Source organism: Uloborus diversus, chromosome 7 (genome assembly GCF_026930045.1).
Source record: "Uloborus diversus isolate 005 chromosome 7, Udiv.v.3.1, whole genome shotgun sequence".
Taxonomy (NCBI): Eukaryota; Metazoa; Arthropoda; class Arachnida; order Araneae; family Uloboridae; genus Uloborus; species Uloborus diversus.
The window spans coordinates 132572923-132598979 of NC_072737.1; the positions used below are offsets into that span (position 1 = coordinate 132572923).

Sequence of the window (26057 nt, forward strand, 5' to 3'; positions counted from 1 at the left end):
TCTTGGCAATGCTTAAACAAAAACCGAATTTAATGCAGTTACCTTCTCAAGCTTCCTTTTTTAAATGGAAAATTAATTATTTCTTTAATTACAGCGAGTAGCATTCCTACAGACAGAATTATATTTTTGGCATAAAGTTCATTAACAATTTGCCTAATTAGGCAAAGGTCGAAAAAAATCTACATTTGAAATGATATTTTGACCTTTTGGAGGTTTCTGACTCTTTCCTGGAGACAATAATTTTCTGGAAGTTTTCCTTTCCATTTTAATGCGTTTTATTGTGAATATTGAAACACCAGTTGCAGCAGTCCATCTTTTCTTGATCTGTTTGACTTCAATTGACATCGCATCTGACTCTGCTTCTTTCTCAGAGTTATTCAGTACATTGTTATCATTTTCAACTGCATTAGCTTGAAATTTAGCTACAATATTCAAGAATACTGTGCACCAAAAAAATATTTAAAAAAAAATACTTATCACTAGCAGGGTACTTACTACTGACTTTTGGTTGCCTTGGGAATGTTGAAGGTATTTTTGTATGAAATGAGTAGCATGGCTGAAGATGTAGAAGTCTTGATAAAACCAGGGTTTACTCGTTAAAAATTAGATATGTCTCATAAACTTAGCATTGTATGATTCTATTGAGTCTTATTTCCTCTTTACATTAGGTCTTGTTAAATCAAGGCTCATTAGCAACAAGTTTGACTGCATGTGGAAGCATTTACTTTATTTCCATTGAAAAAAGATAGAATGGAGGGAGTGAAGTCATTCATTCATGAAACCAAGACCCCCAAGTCACATGATAGATTTTAAAACACAGCATTGGTAGAAATCAGGCTTCTTTCGCTTGTGTTCACTCAAAACATGCAACTATGCGTCCGTATTGAGTCACGTGACTTGGGGTCCTTGAGTCAGATTTTGCTAAGCCAATGATTGGACTTGGAACCTCCACTTTAATTCCTTTTCTAAGTTTATTTTGATTAAAGTGAATGTTTTTTTAAAATTATTATTGGGTGAGTGCAAAAGTTCGTGCGGAGTCTGAAAGAAAGTCATACAGTGATTAGGCAAGCAAAAATCTTTATTCAATCAATGATATATTTTCCATCGTTGTCTATAATTTTCTGCCAACGTTCTGGGAGCATACGGATGCCCCGATCATAAAAACTGCGTGGTTTAGATTCGAACAACGAAGACACGACGTTTTGTAAGGCATTCAAAGAGTCAAGTTTTTTTTTCATTAAAATGATTTTGCAATGACCAGAATAAGTGATAATCCGATGGTGTGATATCAGGAGAATACGGTGGATGAGTTAGGACATCCCATTTCAGGCTGTTCAGTTTGCGTAGCGTCTGTCTTGAAACGTGTGGTCTAGCGTTATCTTCATGAAAGACTATGTCTTTGCGATTTGACAAACTCGGACGTTTCTGCTTTATTTCTTGGTTCAGATTAGTTGATTGACTTCAGTACTTGTTTGAATCAATCGTTTGGCCGGCGGGGAGAAACTCAAAATAAATTATACCCTTGCAATCCCACCAAACACAGAGCATCACCTTCATCGGCTGCAAACTGGCCTTTGCCATTGCGTCACCATGTTCACCTGCCTGTTTCCATGTGCGTTTGCGCTGAACGTTGATGTACAGGACCCATTTTTCATCGCCCGTCACCAATCGATCCAAAAACGGCTCGTTTTTGAGCCGCCCGAGTAAAGATACGGCAGCAAAAATTCGCTGGATTTTGTTGCTCTCGGTCAACAAACAGAGCACCCATATATCGAGCTTTAAATCAAATCCGATTTTTTTTAAACGCCAAAAAAGCGGTTGATCGGTCAACGTTAAGTGCTGTAGCAACTTTCTCTGTTGAAATTCGCGGAGTAATCTCAATTAAAGAACGCAAAACGTCGTCATCAATGCTGGAGGGTCGACCTGAGTGTGGCTCGTCTTCCAGCTTAAAGTCTCCGCAACGAAATTTTGCAAACCATTTTTCCACAGTTCATTTAGCTGGTGCTTGATCTTGATAAACGTCTTGAATGTTTTTTACGGCTGCTGCAACGTTTATTCCATTCCGAAACTTGTAAAGCATAACATGCAGTAAATGCACTTTATCAACACTCATTTTAAAAGTAATCTTTCTCGAAGTAGTTTGTATCTGCACAAATTATTTTGATTGGAATGAAAGCTGCAAACGTCACCTTTCCAACGATCTGACTTACGTAGATAGTGGTATTAATGACAACACGTTACGCCCGTTCTAACGCCATCTATTGCAACTCCGCACGAATTTTTGCACTCACCCAATATTATTCTCATGCTATTCAAGTTTAAGTAATTAAAAAGAAAAATTATAAAAAATAAAGCATTTATTTCTGTCTCATTCGTTAAATTAAATAGATACGTTAAATTAGAATAGATATTAAATACCAGAAAAAATTAAATTATGAAAAAATTAGAAAAATCTCTTTTCAAATATTTTATAAGTTCATTCATGAGAAGGGCGATTCTCGAAAAAAATTTCCCGTGCAAAATGCTAAGTTTTTTATTTTATTCAAGTAACTATTGATAAAATATGGGATTAACTGTTATGCTTTGATAGTATATGAAAGCATGTATTATTCCCCAACAGCATTATTTTTTGAAGGCTTTGATTATCTTGAAAAAAATTTAAAAGCTTATCATTGCACAGGGGACATTTTTTTGACTATCACCCAGAAGCTTTTTTTTTTTCTTTTTACTTGGGGCTGCATGTATATTGATTAACAAAGTTTAAATGAGATTTCAAGGAGTATTTTGTTAATTCGAGGAGAAAACAGGAAATTTAACTTTTCAAAATTAAAAAATAACATTCATACCTTAACGTTTGATAAAGGAACATTTGCACTAATAAAGGGTGAGCATGATTCAATCAGAATATTTCTATCTTCATCACTTCTGCACAAATCTAAAGCAGTTTTACCTGTTGAGGTTCTATGGCACAAAGCAAGAAAGAAAAAAAGGCTATTAACTACTGCACGAAACATTAAATTTGTCAGGTTAACAAGAAATAACTTCAAAAGCATACAAAACTTTTTTTTTTTTTTTGAGCAATCACGAAATGCCTATTGTTTCTACTTTACCATTAAATGGCCTCCGCGTGCTTTGATTTTTGTTTTTCTATGCTTATAACGCAGGCGCCCAAGTGTCTCAGAATCGAATTGTTTATAAACAACCTTCCCGACTTTACACAATCCTTTTTAAGCATTAACAGTGTCCAGCACACAACATCCTGCATCCAGCACATAACATCAAGTCCCTGGCATTTCTTTGAATTTTGAAGTCTTGAATTCAAATTATGGTCGGGATAAAAACCATTAGAGAAACAAGAAATTCAACGAGTAGGATCCTATCGCAGTTCGTGATCGTGAAAAACATAATTTGAATTCCAGATCTCAAAAATTTCAAACTATTTTTTTTTCCTTTATTTTTTCTTTAATTTATTATTTTATTTATTTTATTTTTTTGTTACAACTGAATTTTATGACATTTCTTACCGGTCTTGACTGATTCTAATGAATATTATAAAGAATGTCAAGAGGGAAATATACTTTCCTTTGTGCACTTTTTAGCTCACTTCTTAGATTGTTCTGTATATAGAGCATATAGGAGAACACTATAATTTTAGATTTGAAAACCATGAGCTTACTTTATTACTCAAACAATATCAGCACAATATCATCTTTGCTTTAAATATAACAGAAGTTATATGGACAACCCAAAACCTGTATTTTTGTACTGCTCATATTTAAGTTCTGTTTTAAACCAATTTTGTACACCTGTAATTTGCTCTTTCAATATATTGGTTAAATTGATAGAAATCAGTTGCATGTTAAAACCATGAAGTGTTTGCTCTCTTTATGAGGTAAAAACATTTTGGGGGACAAAAATTTGTTCAGTAAGATATCTTCCGATACCAAATACATTTGAATACGAATTCCATAGATTTGTTAGAATAATAAACAGTTTTCCAGAAGTGCTATTTCTGTAAAAAGTGCTATTTCTGTCCTGATTTTAAGTCAAAAGTATCTGAGCAGCTTGGTCTTTTCGCAACAGCAAAACAAAATACAATCACATTTGCCAGATTAGTATTCAGTATAAGTGTCCTAGTATTAACAGTAAATTTAAAAGATCATTCAATTTTAGACTTGGGAAAATAATGTTTTTCTTATTTTAGAAACAAATTGATTGTGTGTCAAAACTTTTTCCCTGCAACTGTAGTGCCAGTGAAAATTTCCATTTTGCAACCATTTCAACTGTATGGGTAGGGTATGCAAAGGCTTTTTACTTTAGGGTACTTTAAAGGTAGGGTTACTTTAACACAATAGCAATTGGGAAAGACTCTGTCCCATAAAAATATGGCTGCAGTTCATACATTAAAAGCCAAATAAGAACATAAGTATAAGTTAACAATGTTTTCTCCATAAAGTGCTTGTTGGAGAGAAAAGGTGAATTACTTTATAAAATCATTTCATTAAAATTTCAGGAATTGTGAAATATTTCCACAGAAAAAGTGTACAAAACATTGGCATACATTAGAATTCAAACATACTTTGCATGCATGTCTGCTCCTCTCGATGCCAAAAGAATGGCAACTGGGATCTGGTTATTGTACAAAGCATCATGGAGTGGCGTAATGTTTTCCTCTGAAGAAGGCACATTGACTAACGCACCTGCATCTAAAAGCATCTTAGCTATTTCTACAAACCCACGGTTGCTGGCTTCATGCTAGAAGAATCAAACATATACAGAACAAAAATTCATATTTACTTCAGAAAATTAGCACCAAAAAAGTGTTTGAATAATATCGATGTAATTCAAATAGATTTTTTGCCCATATTATTAAACTCCTGATTATCCGAGGGGGCTTATCTGCGGGGTGGGTTATAAGCAGCCATTCCCCCTTTTAAAAGATTTTTTTTCAGCAATGATGATTTACTGAATGTATATAAATGTGCACATTTAAACTTAGCAAATGCAAAATCTATTTTTAGTCTTTCGTATTTCTTTCTTCCCTCGGTTCCAATGACATCGAGCCTTCCATGGTCTTCGACAGCTGACCAGTTAAAACCTGATTTTTAGATCTACACTACTAACAGATTTCTAGATGAACACTACTACAGCATAAATAAATGACTGGACCAGTCATGTTCTGAAAAAATGCCCCTTCCTTCTCTTATGTGGGTTTTGTGTAAACTAGCTTTCCCTCGGTTCCAATGACATCGAGCCTTCCATGGTCTTCGACAGCTGACCAGTTAAAACCCGATTTTTAGATCTACACTACTAACAGATTTCTAGATGAACACTACTACAGCATAAATAAATGACTGGACTAATCATGTTCTGAAAAATGCTCCTTCCCTTCTCTTATGTGGGTTTTGTGTAAACTAGCTTGCTCTGTTTCAGATTGATTTGCACCATTTGCTCGCCTATATGTAATACATTTTTAATAACGAACAGTCCTTTTTTACATTTTGTACAAACATTATTATTTTACATTTAGTTCAAGTCTATTAGAGTGTTACTGATTTTTTTAAGCTACTGCATACATTAGTATCTTTTTTAAATCTATTTTGTGGAATATTCGCAACTTTGTTTTTTCACAGACACCAAGTCACTATATTCCGTGGACAATCGGGAGTTTACTGTATATCTTGTATATGTTTCATATGCAAAAATATGATGCATCAAAAAATGACATAAAATAACATATTATATATTTCTTACCAATGGTGTCCAACCGCTATTGTCCTGCGTGTTTACACTTGCACCTTCAGCTAATAGTTCCTTTACTTTTCCAATATCTCCCTAGAGAGACACATGTAATATTAATTTATGGATAGTAGAAACACCAATACTGGACAGTGGCTCAATTTAAAAAAAAAAAATCAAAACTTTTTCGAGTAAAAAATTTATATTTAAAAAGAGTGTCAAGGCAGTAAACAAAAATGTTGATGTAAAAATCAAGTTTTAAAAATTACCTCTTTAAAAAATTTTTTGTTACAGCCGGTAGAATTGAAAGGAGACTTAGCATGGACAACTTCAGCAACAAAAGTTTTGAGTGAAAATAGGATTTTTAAAATATTCGTATGGATTTCATAAGTTAAGCAGAACCCAAAACTTGCAAATTAAGATTACTATTTTAACTTTCTTTAAATTAAGAAAGAAAAAAAATCTTGTTGTTGTTGTCTTATTCCTCCTGATCTAGCCGCTAAGCTAGACCAGGTCCACGAGTCCAAAAACCTTCAAAAAGTCAAACACCAGAAGAGGACTAGAAAAAAACCCCAAATCCCCTCTGCGGACCCGCAAGTCCTGTAGACCACCTCAACGTGGCGAGGGGGTGTTCCTGGTCGAAGTGGGTGAAGAACGTCGGGAGTTTTTACTCCTGGTATATTCCAGGCCCCACAATGTATGTCCGTAAAAATTTTTAGGTCCAGAGATTTTCTCTTTAGAATCTTGATCTGCAGGTGTTCTAATGTGAGAATATCTTGGGTAGACATGTTGAATCCTGCGCGAAATAATTTTACAGGCCATCAAAAATAGCGGCCATTTTGGTTCACTTGCTCATTACGTTTTTCTCAACGTGCGTACCTATAAATTTAATTTTAGTTTTGAACTGAGATTTTTGGGGCTTAGAAAGTCAATTAATGTAATAATTACGTCATGAAAACCGCTATGGCTATTACCACAATTTTTGAGTTTGTTAGTTGCATTCTAGTTACTAAAAAGTGTACAAAAATTAATAACTCTTAATGAAACCAAACGATTTTAACGTGTAAAATCTTTTGTGTAAATCAATATTTTTCAAGGTCACCAGTGCAGCCATCAATACCTTTTGGGGGGGGGGGGTTGAGCAAAAATACCTTCTGGAGGGAGGGGGTTGATGAAAAAACCTTTTGAATGGGTTTTTTCAATCAAAAAATACCTTTTGAAGGGGATTTTTGATCAAAAATACCTTATGAAAGGGTTTGTTGATCAAAACAGCCCTTTCATTTGCATAAACTACTGTATTAATATGTGTATTCATGTTAAAACCAGTGGCTATAAGGGTTTTTCTCCTCCCCCCCCCCCCTTCACTCCGCCACTGTTCAAGGTTATTATCGTCTGCTATCAAAGTAATTATTTTCGAGTAAAACTATTCCACGGTTCCAAAAATTTTTTGTTTCATGTTTTTCTGACAATAACTATTTAAGCAATGACTGATATTTCTAAACTGAGTTCAAAAAATTTTAGTGGGCAATTGAAGACTTCTTGAAGACAGTTTTGACAAACGAATATGTAGTTTGTCAAGAGGAATCAAGAGAAAAATTATATTCTCCGACAAAAGCGTGTTCGTGAAGCTGCTGAAATACGCAAAGAAGCAATATTCAAAAACGCTGCAAGAAAATATAGTGTGTCATTGCAGCAACTAGTGCTACAAGAAATACACGCGAGGAGAAACGCTAAAAAAATGGTTAAAAAAATGCACAGACTGCTGCGAGTTTATATGCACATCCAAACTGTTAAGTTCTTATATTCGAAAGTATGAGCGAGAAACCAATACAGTGTGCGCAACATCTATCCTCAAAATTTGAATTGTTTAAAAAGGCAAACTAAATATTAAAGCCTCTTTTAAATTCTGGGCATGGATTTATTCTTTCAGAAATAAAAGAATTAATGCTCAATGCTGAATGTAGATGAAAATGCATTGGTTTATATTAATGAAATAAAACTATTTATCGTAACAACGTACAATGAAAGCATTCTTTTCTGTGCTTCCGAAAGAAATAATGAACCTTTGTTGTTTTTTCCTATACATTTATCTCCAAAAGTACTTGCTGCTGCTTTTAGCTCACAAGAAGCCATGAAGACTGCAGAAAATCATTGAGAATCTTGAGAAAATTATTATAAAATGTTGATTTTAGACTACAAGAGAAGTTCTGCTAAGCGAGTAAAGATGGTTCAGGATGCTCTTGGGTCAAAGGATGAGGAAAAAAATCAAATAATGATTCAATCGCTACGAAAAAAAAAATTGAAAGTTTGAAAACAGAGATTGAATTTTTGTTAAGGGATGTAGTGACAAATCGGAACTGTGCAGGTATTGGGAAGTGTTTCGTTCATTGGTTTCACTCGTAAAACACTTGGTTATTGCTGATCGCGAAGAAAATTACAAATTATAAGTTTGGACTGTTGAATTACTGTTTCCAGCCTTTCGTGTATTTGATTGCATTATTTATCTACTATATGCAACATGGTACTTAGAGAGGATAAGGGCGCTAGAAAATTAGTGTCCCTACCTGTAGGAAAAATTCATTCAAGGTAAATTTGTTGTTAAAAAATAGAATGGTAAATTCAATGCTATGAAGTCAGAGATGAAGTTGGAAGAAATAATTCAACGGTCACAGAAAAGTACCGGAGAAATTGCAGGGCAGACGAGAAAAAGTATGTTGCCGAGTGGCATTTAGAAGTATCATGAAATTTTAATGATATGCAATGTGTTTCGCGGTCTTACTAGTTCTCACTTAATGGATCACTGTGAGAGTGTCCCGCATCATTATTTTTATAGGCATTCGTAGCCAGTATTTTGATAAATGTCAAAAGACTTGTTGATTTTATCTATCAACATATAAATCCTACGAGATTTCTGAAACAGGGCAACCTAACAGCTTTCTCAGTAAACGACTTGTGAATGGTAGTGTCAAGATTCGCCGCCTCAGCATCATGAATATGATGAATCATTGATTAGAACAGTACCGCCCGTTTAGACTGGATACATTTTGTTTCAAAAATTGTCTGATTTACTTTCAAAAGTCAACCTACCATGCTTTGATGCACACAGTTCTTCATGAAATATCACTTCTAAGCCAATGGGAAAGAATCAACTTTAAAAAGGGTGCAGAGACATGGAAATAGCGAAAGAAAGGGGAGAATGCATAAAAAATATTTTGGATTACGACTTTTTTCTAACGAACAGATTATGTGATGGTCAGGGGCGTGCACAGAAATTTTGGGACCCGTCACAAATGACTTTTCTGGGCCCCCTTCCATAGCGTTTACCCATATATTTCACCCCTAGTTTTAAAAATATTAGGCCCACTTCAGGCTCAGGCGCGGGGCAACAGGTTTCTCTTCCCCCCCCCCTTTTCATGCCCCTGGTGATGGTGATTCACCTACCAAGCTAGATTACAGAAATATCTGTTGCCAGAACATTTTTAATTTAGCAAAGTATCCCCAATAAAAATTGCACTCGTTATATATTTCATGTCACAACTCCGCTAAATAAAAAAAAACTTTTGGCGAAGTTATCAGCAATGTTCTGCACAGATTCATTTCTCTATGCTTTTTTCATGAACTTCATGTCTTGTTCGATAGTTATTTGCAGCATTTTGTGAAATAATCAGAAAGGATGAGAAGAGAACCAACTAAGGGCACAACAAACCTTGCTGTAATTTTCAGAAAAACACTAGTACCTATGCAGGTAGAAAATTTCTGGTCTTCAGTATCAAATAAGGAATATTTACAGTAAATAGCACGCAAGGAAATAGAAGAAATGTCCAAAAATGCTACATTTTCATCAATTGCTAGTGGTTTAACAGTTAATGAAGAAGCAATCTGCTATACTTTTCATAGAAGATTTGAGACAGATCATTGAAGAGCTTAATTAGAATAACTCATTATAAGATGCAGATCTACTAATTTTTCGACACATAGACTGGGCTGAAAAAAATGGTTCAAAAAGAGTGGTACGGCATCAAATGATACTGACGTCCGTCGTAGTGCAATAACATGAAATGCAAAAATAGATCGTAACCTTTTTTAAAAGTACTAATCTTGTATTTTTCGTTTATTGTGTTGTTGAAGAAACATGTATGTGATAAACACGAGTTTAAAATGAGCATTTTGGATTATTCATAAAATTTCGTACACTTTTTAGTATCTAGAATATTCAACGATAAATGTCAGAGACATCTCCACTTAAAATTGTGGAAACAGGTAGAGCGGCTTTAATGACATAATTAATACATTAATTGACTTCCTAGACTCCAAAAGCTGCAGCTCAAAATTAAAAGTAAAGTTGTAGGTACGCCCGTTGCGAAAAACGTAATGAGCAAGTGAACCAAAATGGCCGCTTTCTTTGATGGCCTGTAAAATTATTTCGCGCAGGATTCAACATGTCTACCCAAGATATTCACGCATTAGAACACCTACAGATCAAGATTCTAAAGAGAAATTCTCTGGACCTAAAAAATTTTACGGGACTATATTGTGGGGCCAGGACTAGTAGGGCCACCCAAGGCGTGAAGGCCACTCCTTTATGCTCAGCATAGATTTGAAGGCGAAGGAGCCGAATCAGTCTTCTGCCTTCAGATGATCCAGGCCTTGTACCTTCAGAAGCTGTAAACACTTTTCCTTTCCTTCACGAGCCAAGAGAAAAAAAAATCTACAACTTTTAGGTAGATTTTTTTTCCCCCTTTTAAGAAGCATCAGTTTCTTTTCGCTAAGTTGGGACAATGAACATTCCTTGAAGAAGGTTAAAAATTTAGAAAGTGCAGAGAAAGATCAGGAAAGCTTTATCTCATTTTTTGAGAAAAATTAAAGTTATAAAAAAGGAAAATGAAATAAATATTTTTAAAAAAGATTGTATGTACGAGTATACAACTTTTAAAAAGATGTATGAAAAGGTATCTTTCTTGTGAACAGGATTGTCTTGTTGTAGGGATTTTCTTCTAAAATTCGAATAACATGAAAGTGCTTTTTGGTGGGGTTCTTTTGACAAAAATTTGGGAGATATTTACTTTATGTTTACTTATACTATAAAAATCAGGAGTCTCCTGAATGAATCGGGAGGGTTGAATGTTATTATTTTAAACTTTAGCACTCAAAACACATCTTAATTCACAGTTGCATTCAAGTGGAGGAATGGCAAGGTACAACACAAAAATGCTTGATATGTTTTTATTTTATTTTATATATATATATATATATATATATATATATATATATATATATATATATACGTTTTTTTTTTTTCCAGTGGGAATATGTTGCTTGGGGCAGCAAGAAGGTTAGCTCCACTTGTACTGCAATGTGTTTTAGAGTTTCATCAGTTAATCTGAATACAGTCTAACCTTGACAACTAAACCCTCATCATTTTTTTTCACTGTTAATGTCTTAAAAAAGAAAAAAAATGTCCAGTTTAGAGACTGGCCACAAATGATGTCACACTTTGAGGGCATTTGTGAAAGTATGACACTTTGACAAGGAGAGGGTAGGGGAGTAACTAAAAATGTGACATCATACAATTTTTAAAAAGGTGTATATGAAAAATAGCGTGGCATGTAGTGATGTGGATCGGGTAAATACCCAGTGGGTAGGTAAAGATTTTTTGGGTATTTACCCAAGGCCTGGGTATTTTACAAAAAAAATGCAAAAAGTGAGTCCGAATTTTTTCTTTTAAATCTAAATATGAAATAATTAGTAAAACTGATACGTACATATGTATTATACAGTTTATAACATTTTTTATTGGAAGATTTGATGAAATTATGAAAGAAACATATCGTGAACCAAAGAATCTTTCTTTTCAATGTCATAATTGGACAAGTATAAGCAATTCAAAGATGAACTTCAGGATTTTAAAATCACAATCTAGGTTAGTCATATCCAAAATGGAAAAAAAAAAAAGCGTGAGGGATGCTTGGAAGAATTTACTGAGAAGTTATTAAGACTATGATGTTATTTATTTTATTGCTGTTTAAGTGACAATGTGGCAAATATAGAAACAGTTTTTACATTAATAAGCAAAAATAAAAATCAAAATATTGTTTTCTGTTGCCTTGCTCATTTGCTTTTGCTCCCTGGTACTTCATGATGAAAATTTATTCAAACTATTTTTAATACATGCAATTAGTGATGTAGGGTGGGAAGGTAAATATTTTTTTGGGTATTTCCCCTCAGGGTAAATCCCCTAGTAGTTGCGCATTTTGCCAAAAAAAAATTTAGGTGCTATCAAAAGGTGATGATTTTCTTTTTAATACATAAACTGTAAAATGAAAGATTAAAAATATAAAAAATCATATATTATAATTTTTTTTAATTAAAGGCATAATGAAATCTTATCAAAAAAAAAAAACTGTCAGAATTTGGAATGAACTATTCTAAAACTTAAATAGGATGGCAGGATAATTTAATTTTTTAAAGGGTAAAGCAAAGCGATTTAAGTTTAATTTTGTCACATAGATGGCGCTAGCGCAATTTATCTTTGATTTTTCATAATATCATGCTACTGTCCAACCACGGATTGTATGGAATTTTTAAACATCCAGATAAGACGAATCTATCTGAATGAGGGGGAAAAGTAAAAATTTGATGCCGGTATTCCGCTCCTAAATGAAGTTCTGCTACTGCAAAAGCTGGCATCACTAAAAAATAATAGATTCGTCCATTTACGCCTGTAAAATGGATTTTTGTCTTTCCATACAATCCGTGGTCAGACAGTGCTAGTTAGTTTTGGCTTTGATTTGTGATCAATTTGTCCAAAGCCTCCTAAATACTAAATGCCTATCACATTTGCTTTAAAAGTGATACTCCGCCGGTTCACAAACAACGCTACCTGACGGCAATACATGAATGGTGTTGGTATGACCATGGATCCAAACATTTCAAATCAAATTGTTAATTGGTTAATTTTAAAATTTAAATTTAGAAGTTAACCAATTGTTTTCTCCACTTTTAATTTCTAATGCTTTCGACCTTCAATAGTTGGCAGTAGCCTGAAGTACGAAATTATGCTCACTGGCATCATTTTGCTCTATGCTAAAAGGGAGAACGCGATAGGTATTTAGTATTTAGGAGGCGTTAGTTTGTCACTCACTTTGTATTTGTATTGGTAAAACTTTAAATTTTGCTTTGAAAGGTGAAAAACAAAAAAGAAAGATGGGGACATTGATTAGGCATATCCAACACATTTAATCAATGTGAATATCATATTAGATTGCTAATTTGTTTCACACAATAATTCTTTAAATATGTGATCAAAATACAATTTTTGGACAAAAATTTACTGTTTTGTATATGATTGGTTATATATATACATAGTGGAATACAGACAGAAAAGTATTTTAGTTGAATATAAATTTTTGAAATAAATACCCGGGTAAATACCCATTTTGGGTATTTACCCGGGTATATACCCTGTGGGTATTTACCCCTAAAAATAAATACCCAGGTATTTTACATCACTAGTGACATGTGACAAAGAGGAAGAGGGTATAGTGAAGTGTGGCACTCAGGCCCAACAGGAGGCTATGTCAGCCGAGTCGGAAAATAGGGGCCCGGCCTTGGGTGGGAGGAGGGGGCGTCGACACTGACACACAAAAAAAAGAAAAAAAGAAAATAGAAACGAAAAAAGAAAAAAAAGGGGAGACTCTGAATAAGAGAAAATGTAAAGATTTAAGTAAAATTTTCTCTTTTGGCATTTACTGCTGTGATACTAAAAATAGAGTTAATTGTTTTCTAGTAAGCAGTTTTGATTTTTTTCTTCCCCCTCCCCTTTTTCTCTCCCCTTTTTCCGTTCTCTTTTCACTCACCCCCTTTTTTCCCTCTTTTTCTTTCTTTTTTTTTCTTTTTATTTTTTTGGGGGGCAGGAGGGGCTCGGCAACATAAATGACAAGTAGCTCGCCTTGGCTCTCTGCGGCCCTGGTGACAATTTGTGACAAAGGGGAAAGGGGAGGGGGACAAAAATGTTGAAAATTAGCATTTAAAAGCAGCCTCTTATCTCAATATTAATTATTCGAAACAATTGAAATGCTGAAATTTTTGTCACAAAAATTAGGTTTAAATGGATGTTTTTTCCCTTGGCAAATATGGTAGTATAACTAGTTCCAGAGACATCTGCATGCAATCTTACATCCTTTTTCCTGATAGCTCATGAATAGGAGATTGGGCAGAAGAATACTAAAAGGTAGTTTAAGGAAGTAAAATTAGATTCAAACAATTTTGTACTAGATTTTTTTTAAGTTAATATTACCAGGGTTGCCACAGAAGTTCAAGAATGAAATTCCCTGACATTTCCAGGTTTTCCAGGTGGTTTTGAGAAAAATTCCAGGTTATCAATCTCCACCTTCATCTTGCAACATTAATATATACATCTCAAATTTTGATAAAATTTACCTCATTTTCAAACTTTACAAACAATGGCTACCAAATTTAATTTACTCAAGCTGAAATAATCAAAAATATGTACTAAGGGTGGTTCAATTTTTTTTTTCCTTTCTCGGCTCGAGTCCAAGACACCCCTTATTTTTTTTAGACTTACTAATAGTATTGTGCTGTAAAAGTTTTAGCTTCTTGCTCAAATTTTAGGAGGGTGCTCAATGACCCCTCCATTTAACATTAGCTCTAGCATAGAAAAAGTCAAATTTAGAAACATTTAATTTCCGCAGCTGTTTTTTTTTTTATGTAAATAATTATTTTATTGCAATGAATATGCATATAACTCGTGTAGATTATAGTATGTAACATTGTTTATTCAGTTCAATGAATTTTTTTAACCCCCTCCTCATACTTATGAAGTTTGAGGGAGGGGGTCGAGCACCCTCTTTCAGTTGGAATAGGAAGTTAAAATTCCTCCAGTATTTTACTATCCACAAGTCTAAAAACATTGAGTGGTGTCCTGTTTTCTAGGAGAAACCTTTTTTTTTAAAGTGTATTTTTGAACTTTCCCGAATGTACTAACACAAGTGAAGCAAATCACTGTTATAAACAATTAATGTAAATGTAGCATATCTAATTTTCAATAGCGAGGAGCCACTGCCTTACATCAAGTGAAAGAACTGCAGAATTAGCAATTGTGACATCTGTATCACAAAAATAAAGTTAATTGCTAAAATAATCTGAACTAAAACTTATGAAACCTAAACTTTTTCAATTATTGCTGTCTACCCCTCCAATCCATTGAACTCAAAGCGCTTTTAGACTTTGGCCTGTAAAAAAATCATGCACCTTTTAGCTTCACATATTTCCCCTGTTTGTTGCTCATAACACAAGGGTGCTCCCCCCCCCCCAAGTTCAATAGCACCCCCCCCCCCCCCCCCAATATTTCTGAACGCCTTAGCGCTTTTTTTATTTTTAACCCTCTTTTTTATTTTTTTTACCTATTTATTTATTTTTAATTATTGTTGTTTTGAAAAAAAAGTGTGCTCGCTCCCCAATAAAATACACACACACAGATGAAAATAATAAAGTAAAATAATATGAGTAAATAATTTGAATAAAAATAAAGTAAAATAAATAATTAAAAAATCCCCCCCCCCCCCAAAAAAAAAAAAATGATGGCGCAACTTTCGCCATAATCACTCCTGTGGGCACCCTGTCATAAAGTTAAAGTTTGAGCATTGATCAGAAACTTCTCTGATGTGCAGATTTTTTTTTAATCGGATTACTTTTATTTTGAAAGAAAGAAGCGCATTGGAAGTCTTAAAAGATCACTACCAAAATACTAAAAGATTAGCGATACTTCTGTAAAAAAGAAACTTTCTAAGTTTAAAATTGTCTAATGAACTAAATTTACAGAACAAAATTGTTTAGAATAATACGATTACATTAATTAATTTAAAGAAATAATATAAAATATGAAAAGATTATTGCAGCTCATTAAAAACTTCAGTGGCACTCCCAGACAAAACAACGTGCTGTGCATCATAACAACTTCAGAACTGCTGACGTAAACAAGCAGCGCTTAAACAGAGCCCGCTCAAACGAGGAAGAAAAGAAGTACCTTCTGCGCATGTCCGCCGCTGACTGCTATGGTGCACGCCGACTGCTATGGCGCACGACTGCTATGGCGCACGTGCCAATGGCAGAGTTGTTGATAAAAAGAACTGCAGGGGGAAAAAGAAAAAGGGGAATGACAAAACGACGAATGGGAAGGGAATGGCGGCGAAAAAAACAAGGCAGAAAGTTTTTTTTTTTGACGTCATAGACCGCAGGCCGCGCTAAGAACGATCGGATATATGCAATTTTTCATTTTCCCTGACATTTCCCTGATTTTCGGCCATTTTCATTTTCCCTGACAATTCCAGGTTTTCCCGGTTTTCCCGGTGCGTGGCAACCCTGTATTACAAGTGTGTGCATACTTTCTGAATGAAAGAGATCGGTTCAAACAAACTCTGAACAGTTGATACTCGGTGGATTATTGAGCAATATAAATACTACATTCAGGGCCTAATAAAAGCTGATTTTAAAACCGTTTTTTTGGTACTTTCACAAAAATCAAGTTATAAAACCAGCAGCTTCACAAATCTAACTCGGCACAACATTAAAAAATCGAAAGTTTCACAAAAATCTGTATTTTAAAATAGAAAACTCGTTTTTTTGTTTAAAACAGTTTATTCATAAAATAAAATGCAAAGATGATTTACACGAACAATCGCTCAGGTAACAACTTTTTCATTAAACTCATATTTAGCTTTTTTTGCTAAATTGCATTTACGCAATCTTTTAGCATCAGTTTTGGGGGATGATGATTTCCAGAATTGTACACAGTATAAAGCATATTGAGCTAAGATACAATGGTATTTTCCCTACCTCTTAGGCTCCCCCCCCCCAAAAAAAAAAAAACAGAAACACACAAAAAAAACAGAAAAAAAAATGTTAGAAATAATAGTAAATGACATTTTCACTTTCCAAACTAACGCTTAAAATGCTCTAATTTTATTCACCAAATTTAGAATTTGCCTTTAAAAGATCACAAAATCAATGCTGATAAAAAAAACTTTCACAAAAATAGAATATCGATACAACACTTTCACAAAAATAGGTAGTGAGAAAAAGAATCCTGGATTTGTCCCTGACATTATATCCCAAAGGATTTTTTTTTCAAGTAATTTGAGGCACTTATTCATTAGCAATTGAAAAATTCCCCTACAGTAACACTAGTAGCTTTTTAAATAAAGCATTTTTGCTCGGGATGCAATACTGGAAAAACTAGCAATTTACTGACCTTGATTACAGCACAATGTAGAAGGGTTTCTCCTTTATGATTCTTTTTATCTAAATTTGAAGTAGAACGACCAGAAGCATTTGGGCTATTGAAATTTGAACTTAGTCTCTTCTTTTCTGATGTAGAAACCTTCGTAGCGTTTCCAAAACCAACCTTTTTGCTTGATGTAAGGTTAGGGGTATCCTGTAAAAGATAGAAAAGATTTTAAAATGTCCCATAAAAGGTGAAAAAGGTCATAAAATCAGAAAAATATGTAGAAATTCAATTATGTTATTAAAATGCAGCAATAATAACGCAGAAAATAGTAATCATAAATAAGTATGAATTAAATGTGGTGACATTTTTTGACAAAAGCAACTGTAACCATGATTTTCTAAAGAAACTTGGATGAAAGAAAAATAAAACTTAGCTGTATTTAAAAAAATGGACCTTTTTCTTGAGACATTTGTTTTTGGCAAAAATGTCGATCAATCTTTTTTCTCATTTGATATTAAGTAGGTTTATTCAAAAGTTATACAGTCAACATGCCCAACTTAAGTGAAACGGCAATAATGCGAGTTTTAAATGAGTAACGAATTTTAGAGCTAATGCAAGAGCTGTGGTGGATTGCTTGGTAAGGCATCTGACTTGTGACCGGAGGGTCCCAGATTCGATCTTAGCCGGTCAAAGATCCATTGTCTTTGTTAATGGTGACAGGGGAACATTAAAAATATGCTCATGGTCACTTAAATCCTCCAAGTAAATCGGTAACTCTGGAGGTGTTAAACCAGGAGATATTCGGGTTTTGGTTTGGTTCTAAATTATCGGAATGTTGATAGATGGTGCTGCCATCTATCATGTGCTATCTGAGTCAAATCGAACTTATACCTAAATTCGTGCTAGATAAACGGAAGCCGTACCTCTCTGCCTTAAAACAAATAGCATCGCTACTTGAGTTTGGTTCCCCGAGTGGTATAAGAAACAACAAAAACAGAGCAAAGCCCAATTTCTCGTCTGGAACACGAAAGTTTTCATTGAGGATTCGCTATGCGTAAGTATCATCACTGATACTGGCTACTAAATATCGGTTTAGTGAAAGGATTTCATCCCTTTAGCATCACTGAAGAGAAGAAGTTTCCATACAGTACTAGTCAAATCATCGCTTTGCTAGTGTATACTAAGAACTACTCTGTATTTCTTAGTTAAAAAATAAAAGTTAATTTAACATAGTATATATATCTAAGAGTGCTGTGTCAGCTTAAGCTAGAGAAGGGTTTCTTAAAATTCAAGAAAAAGTGAAGAACCTCGATATGCAGAAGAACATTGATATTGATCGGATGAGAGTTTCACAGCGCCAACCATCATCATCTTCAGTTTTTTAGCTATAGTAATTATAACTACTTTATCTACTGTAGAGTTGTGGAATAGTGTTGCATTTCCTAGTTATCATAATTATTGCATACTGTACATACAGTATTCTGCCGTGCTAAGCAAAAATGTGGTATCTGCACATTTTCAATTTGGCCACTGCTGGTGATATTTAAAGAGTTAACTATTGAATCACATTAAAATTGCGAATAATGAGGAACTAAAATTAAATTGGTGTAAAAAGGAAGTTATGTGATGCACATATCAGCTCGTTTGCCTTAGTAATTATGTAGATACAACTTTTATGCCTTTTTAAAGCAACTTATTTACTAATGTAGCAAGTTATTGTAACAGAGTACTAAAATTAGTTTACGTTTGAATGGTTGATATAGGTCGATAATAAAAACTATACAACTTTGCATAAATTTTCAAGTAAATATTCAGCTTTTTCTATTTGAATTTTAATTTAAAAGGCAAATTCTTAAAAATGAAATGCATGTAAAATATTTATATCTAGTTCTTTTATGCAAAAAAAAAGCATTTCATTCCAATGGCCAACTATTTTTGTTTAAGTATCGTCTGCTGTCAAAATTATCTTCATGCTCCGTAAAAATGAATCAAGGAATAAAACATTATAAATGATAGCATCAACACATTCTTTGAATATAAAGAACAGAAAATTATTCTGGTTTATATATACAGTTTCAAATGTCCGAAATTTTGAAAATGGCATTTTTCAGAAGGCAGATTCTCCAATCCAAATAAAGCAGATGTTTTCAGTATTATTTAAATATACGTTTAGCGTATTTTACTAAGCTATTTTTATGTTATCTGTGCAGATACCCCTAAAAAGTAATAGTGACTTACAGTGAAATTAACCTAGTATATAAATATAAAAAGGTTTTGCAGAGAAATTTGTCATACCTACATTCATTAATTTTAAATGAAGACTTTTACTAAACTCTCTTGTGCAGGTTAAATAAGTCATTTACGAAACGATTACCGCGAGTTGAACATTTAATTATGTCACAAATCAAAGAAACGAGTTGTAAAACTTTAATCATCAATTTTTCATTCTGAGCTTAACATGGCAGTATTGCACTTTGTCTCACTCCCCCATTGATCATTGATTTTGTACATCATAACAGTATTTTATTGTGAATAATGTAGGTTTTTTTTTTTTTTTTTAAGCAGTAAATTCAGTTCTTTATGTGGAAAACATTAACAAATACTTAAGGAATGGTTTAAAGCAGCTCAAAAGGTGCTACATCTATTTTATTCAGTAAATTTTATTAATGTATCTAATTTTTATTAAAATGTATACTTTTAAAGAATATAGTTTAGACTTAGATATTTCGGCTCTCCTCTGATATGCCCCCCTCTTGGCGAGATTTTAATTTTTCGCTCGATACGAAAATCGCCAATAAGGCGATAACTTGGCAACCCTGGTTTTGCAACTTGAACGCTGGAAAGTAGTTTCTCGAAGTTTGTCTTTTTGCACCTGTATGTGTGGTAGGAGGTAGGTGCTCATATGTTTCGCTCTTAGGGAGATTTTAAGTTGAATACTCTAAAATAAAGTTTCAATTCAAACTTTATTTTAGAGTATTCTTTTTCTTGTTGTTTTTTAATGTTAATTTAGTTGAATTTTCTATTTTAATTATGAGTTCGGTTTGTGATGTTGTCCAAATGTATCAATTGAAATTTTTGAATGAAAAATTGTGAATACAAAAATGAGGATATGTTTGTAAAGTTTTTGGAAATAATTCGCGAAATTAATTGGGTGGAGTACAAAATACAAGTAAAATAAGGTTGTTTTTTTTGGAATTTTTTTTGTCAAAACAAACATAATTTAAATATTTTTGTAAAGTAATGATAATAAAAAATGGGATAATTTCCCTAAGAGCGGAACATATGTGCACTGCCTCACGTGAGGAAGTAAAAGAAAAGTAAAAAAGGTAAGTGAACATATTTTGAATTATTGTGTTTTTAGTGTGTTTCTGGTAGTTTGTATTTTGGTCTGGTTGGCATTTTTGTAGCACAAAAATGGTGTTAATTTCACATAAAATCAGTGACTTTATTGTATACTGAACGGAGGAGATCTGTGACTTATATCCGACTGTGATGTATATTAAAAGTCGGAGGGATAACGGACCGAGTGGCAGCGAGGTCCTGGCGAGCCCGAGGTCTCATAGTACTTTCGTAATGAGACCGAGGCAGGGCCGGCGAGCCGAGGTCTCATTACGAAAGTACTATGAGACCGAGGGCTCGTATCCCGGAGAAACAACGGAAAAAAATTAATGCATTAATTTCATTAAATAATTAATGACATAATTTGAATTTTTCCTGTTGGCGCTAAAAAAGCATCGCTAAGAACGATGTATGACATATGACGTCATACATAGTTTTCTTGGCGACGCTTTTTTGGCCCCAACAGGAAAAAGTCGCCAAGAGGGGGGTATATCAGATTTGTTCCGATATTTCTGTAAAATTGTTTAAATCACTTACTTGGATAATATTATCTTCACTACTGACAGATGGATTAGGGGTATTTTTTAAAGACAATTTTCTTTTTCTTCCAACTGATGCAGGTTCTGAGACAGGGGATGTTTCCTTTTCTTCATTAGTCACATGCTCAGCTGCACCTTTATCACTTCCAGTATTATTAGAAGTTTCAGCAATATTTTCATTTGGATTTTCCAAATTTTCTAGAACAGATTTTAGTTTCCCCAAATGTGCAATTAGATCCTTCATTTGTTTGTCTTCAACATAATCTTTAGTATTCACTGCAGTGCTACAGACTGGACATTTCAATTCAAAATGTCCGACAAAGCATTGCCTTGAGAAAAAATTAACGATTAAAATACATAAATTAACCTGCATTTTCATATAAAAAAGAAAAATTGTAAAGCTAATTGTTTTGAAAATGTCTTGTTAAAATCCAGTGTCAATTTAAAAAATTTCCAGAATCAAAGTTATTTTTTTTTTTTTCAAAACAATTATCATGAGCCTCTCTAAACATTTTTCTGCACAAATTTACAAAAAAAACTAGAGGGTGAATCTATTTAAAAGGTTCTTACTCTAAGGCTAATGTATTTTTACAAAAAAATCTTGCAAGCTTCCATGGTTATTCCCTGATATTTTGCTTTTTATTATGATTCAGAAAATAATTAAATAAGTATAGTTTAATTATTTTCAATTCAAGTAACTGCTGACAACGAATCAAAATATTTAACAGAGCTAAGTTAAACATACTTGCATGTCGTATGCCCACATTTTGCTATGAGTAGGGGATCATTAAAGATGTTATTGCTGAAAAGGAAGAGAATGTATCAGACAGTTTCAAGCATGAAGCCTACAGTTTTTAAGTTAAAAAAAGAAAGAAAATAAAAAAAAGAAAACAAGTAGTAGAATTACATACCATACGTGACATTTTAAAGTTGCTTCTAAATTTTCAACGTCGTTTAAAATATCTTGAACAGACATTCCTATTCAGATAATAAAATTAATTATAAATACAGTCAACAGCTTAATGCAGAAAATATCAAGAAAAAAAACTAAGAATTAATTTTGCGGAAAAATCACTAGTTTATAAAGTGAATTGGAAATAAATTAATTACTTTGTTTTAATTTTTTTTCCTTTGACTTGACACCAACACTTCAGTCTTAAAAAGCAAAGTGAGAGAGGACAGTGCTTATTAGACCTTATCTCTTCTTAGTTAACATCTGAATTTTACGGCAAATGCTCGTACAAATTTATTTGTAAGAATAAGAAATAAAATCTATAATGAACTGTGAAAATAAAACAATTTAATACAACAAAACATCAATTGAAATCTAAATATTAAAAAGTAGAGAAATTATTCAAAAAAAAAAAAAAAAATTGTGTACAAAGGCACCAATATGAACTAAAAACTGTCAATAAACTCAAATAATAGTCAGTTATGAGTTACATAATTTGATATAACAAACCATGCCCGAAACAAAAATTAATGTTGTAGTGATCATGTCGATCCACCAGTTTTGTATAAATATGTATAGTATAAATAATAATATTTATATTTGTTTTTTGTCATTTATCACTAATTGGTTATGTTGAACCTCTTCACATATTAAAAGTATATATTTTTTAAGTGATTTTCCTCATACATTGGAGAATGGGGCAGGGGAGCACGTTGAGCCAAGGGGGGGGGAGGGGACGAGAAAGGGCACCTATTGGCCTGGGCCCAAGCCTTAACGAGGCTAGAGATTGTTAAATGAAGGGTGAAATATATGTAGGAACATAGGGGGTAAACAATATGGGGGGGTCTTGTCATTCTACAAAAAACGCACTTTTTCAGGTCCAGGTTGGTTAGTTTCAAAAATATTTGTTTTTATACACTTTTTGATGAGATTTTAAAAAGTATAACAAATTTTGAAAATGATGAATACAAATTAATAATGTTTTAATTTTTTTTAAATGTTTTTTTTTTCACTGAACAGAGGGATACTTGTCTGCCTCCGTTACATGTCCCAACACATTTCCTCCCATGTACTTTTTCATTTATCTACTCAATAAAAAAAAATATAACAGATTTAATAGTTAAATTTGAATCACTTGATTTTTTTTAATAGTTTAAAGAATTATGTTATGAAATAAAAAAACACATAGCATTCATGATCTTTTGAATCACTGCCAGTCTTTCTTGCCTCCTCCGTTCAGGATCTAATTAAGTATTAGAATTTCCAATAGACGGCAGTACTAACAGCTCATTACAAAGATTTAGAATCACAAGTAGCCCTTTTCAACTCTGGGACTTCATAGTGAAGCTAAACAACTTAGTGTGAAAGAATTTCAGCACTATTCTTTTTGAAGTCAAACAGGTCCTTAGCTTTGTGCATCCTCCGTTCTTATGTTAAAAAGGAAAGAATTGTTTGTTTACTAAATCATTTTTAATAGTTAAAATTGAATCACTTTTATTTAATTAATTCTAAATAGCATGTTGCGTTAACCATAAATCAACACATTGTGCATAGCAAAACAAAAGAATTTTGCTTCTAATACTGGATTAATGCTTTTCTAATTCAAGTTCTTGATGTGAAAAAATGCGGTAACAATTTCTTTCTTTATGATAAAAATAAAGGAACTATGAACAAAAGGACCTTACTTTAAGATAGAAATTCAAATTTTTGCTTCATTGTGCATGAAAACCATTTTTAAGTTGCAGACTAACAAAAGTTACTAACACCATCAAAACAACAATAAAATTTTATTTATTTCTAAACTAAATTTTTAATATGACTGTACAATGTGATTTATTGTAGGATTTGTAGGACTATAGGAACTATTTGTTGGTCATAAATAAAAATATTGGTTAGTATTAAAATTAGAGACTGGAGTGACAATAGTGGACTGGACATGATCTTAAAAAATGAATAAAGTGGGTTTTTATTTTAAAACCCTACTTCTGCTTTGTGGTTTAAAGATTAAACTGTTTTAACATTCTCAAACTGTCGAAAAAACAAAATCATATTTAAAGAACACTATGGGACAGAATTGTCTTAACACATTTGACAGTTTATTAAATTCAAAATGATATAATTCTAGACACTCACAATTTGAAATCCAGGGTTTGACAGTTCTTCTGCTCAAACTAATAGACATGCTCATTTATTTTTCAAATAGAAGACTTTGTGAAATTTGGTGCATTTTAAATGTTTCATCGTGAATATTTATTTTTTCAGCCTGAAAATTACAAACAATTTATGAACTAAGAGAAACAGCTTGCTTAAGACAATGATGTGAGAAATGGTCTATCATCTGTTCTGTGCAACATATGACAAGCCTAAGAAATTGATTAGTTAAACCTAGGGTTGAATCTTGAAGTCACATAATTTTACAATTGAAGTGAAGTATATTTGAAAAGGCGTCTGAAGTTTATGTTCAATGCAAACGAAGCCCATTTTAGGTTGCCGAACATCAAGGCCACAGAGAGCTAAGGCAGGTTCACTCACTGTTGGTTTGGTTGCCCCCCACCGCACACCCCCCAATACTAAACGGAATTGAACTTTTGAAACTCCGTTGGCAAAAACAGTTTATATTTCCGCGCATAGATAAATGAGGTTCATAAATAAATGAATTAATTTAATCATTGTATCTTTCAGAATACTTGTCGTTATGTGGCTCTTTTGGTTATGTTTTCTCTCTTGGAACAAATTATCGCCCAATGGAATAATGACAGCGTAAACAAGAAAAAAAAATTGTTCAAAAATAAAAAGAAGCAAGCCGCAACGCGGGTCAATCCACGGAAAATTACCTTCAAAACTTTTTCCTGGGCTCTTTGGTTTTTCCAACACAGTTTTAAGTTTGTTTTTGTTTACAAATCTTAAAAGAAGGCGCGTTTTACCATGTTGCCAATTTTAAAAGGTAAAATCAAAGAGTCACAACTGACTTCAACAGTATTTATGTCAAGGACTGCATACTAAGTGCCTTGCCTCCATTATTTTATGTACTCATAGATGGCAGCACCATCCCCGGATCGAACAGTTAATGAGAATTTAGAACTAGTCCAGGAGCTAATAGCTACCTGGTGCTAGCACCCCCAGAGGTATTGTTTCACTTGGAGGACATTGAGACCACGAGCATAATTAGCGTCGCCCAGTCCCCTTTAATGACGACGGTGGGTCTTCGACCATCCAGGTTCGAACTCAGGACCCTCCTGCCCCGAATCCGACACTCTACCGATCGGGCTACCACGGCCCCGTAAAATCAAAGCTTTACAAAATTTCTACGGTCGTGTTCGAATAACTGTGGATATTAAACAGCCTTCTACGACTGCGTTCGCATGCCTTGACCGGTGGCCACCGGTCGAGTATGCGAACGCAGTCTACATTTTCATATGAAGAAGTGAGAAGGGCCGTAGTAGCTAGAGTCCCTATATGAAAACGTAGTTTTCAGAGTTGCGACAACGCGGTATCATTTTCCTATTGGTCGAAGACCGCCTGAGGCAAGGTTTCTTCTTCTCCCGTAGGATTAACATGGAGCGTATGACAGTGCTGTGGAAAAACCCAGAATCTGAAAAATTAAAGGTGAGTCCAGGATTTTGGTGCTCTTACTGTTGTACAATGTTCAAATGATACGTGTGTAGCTTTACTTGAGTGAGTCCATTCCTATTTCTTTAACTATCGCGTAATTATATCAAGAACATGTGTTCCGGCGTGCTAAAATTTCATCCTTACACTTTATTTGGGCCTTTTATAGTTATTTTTTCTGTTAAATCTATGATTCCAATCACAACGTTATTGAAAAATAACACTTTAAGACAAGGCAAATGTTTAAATTGTGTAAATTAAATTTTTTTTAACGATAGATCTCTGTATTCGGTTTGGCGCGATCAATTTCGTGCTTGGCGACGAGTGGAAGTAAACAAAATATACACTTGTGATGTGGAGATCTTAACTTGTGATTTGTATTATAAATGCTTTATGCTGCGGAAATTTTTATTTTAAATGAATGTGACTTGATATTAAAACCCATTTTAACTTATTTTTTACTGTTAAGGTTTTTGTTTTTCCTGATCATTTCTTAGACAAAAATTGACTAATGTATCGTTTTTCATGTTCCTTCAAGCAATCTTCACTTTATGCAACGTAAGTATTTACAGTGTCAAATTTTTGTTTTTTGAAAGGAGATGCATAGGAAATAAAATGCTTATAAATTATAGGC

General features: G+C 33.5%; 1 protein-coding gene across 1 annotated transcript in view; it reads right to left on the reverse strand.

Annotated features, from left to right (window-relative positions):
- The window catches only part of LOC129226886 (BRCA1-associated RING domain protein 1-like), a 38028-nt gene extending 13337 nt beyond the window's left edge, over window positions 1–24691 (reverse strand). The window contains exons 1-8 of the mRNA XM_054861514.1: window positions 24649–24691; window positions 21774–21840; window positions 21608–21664; window positions 20861–21191; window positions 17009–17191; window positions 5755–5835; window positions 4580–4755; window positions 2853–2961 (exon numbers count right to left, since the gene is read on the reverse strand). Of these exons, the coding sequence (XP_054717489.1) occupies window positions 2853–2961; window positions 4580–4755; window positions 5755–5835; window positions 17009–17191; window positions 20861–21191; window positions 21608–21664; window positions 21774–21838 (1002 nt within the window). The 5' untranslated portion in view covers window positions 21839–21840; window positions 24649–24691. The remainder of the gene's footprint in view (window positions 1–2852; window positions 2962–4579; window positions 4756–5754; window positions 5836–17008; window positions 17192–20860; window positions 21192–21607; window positions 21665–21773; window positions 21841–24648) is intronic.
- Window positions 24692–26057: the final 1366 nt, after the last annotated feature.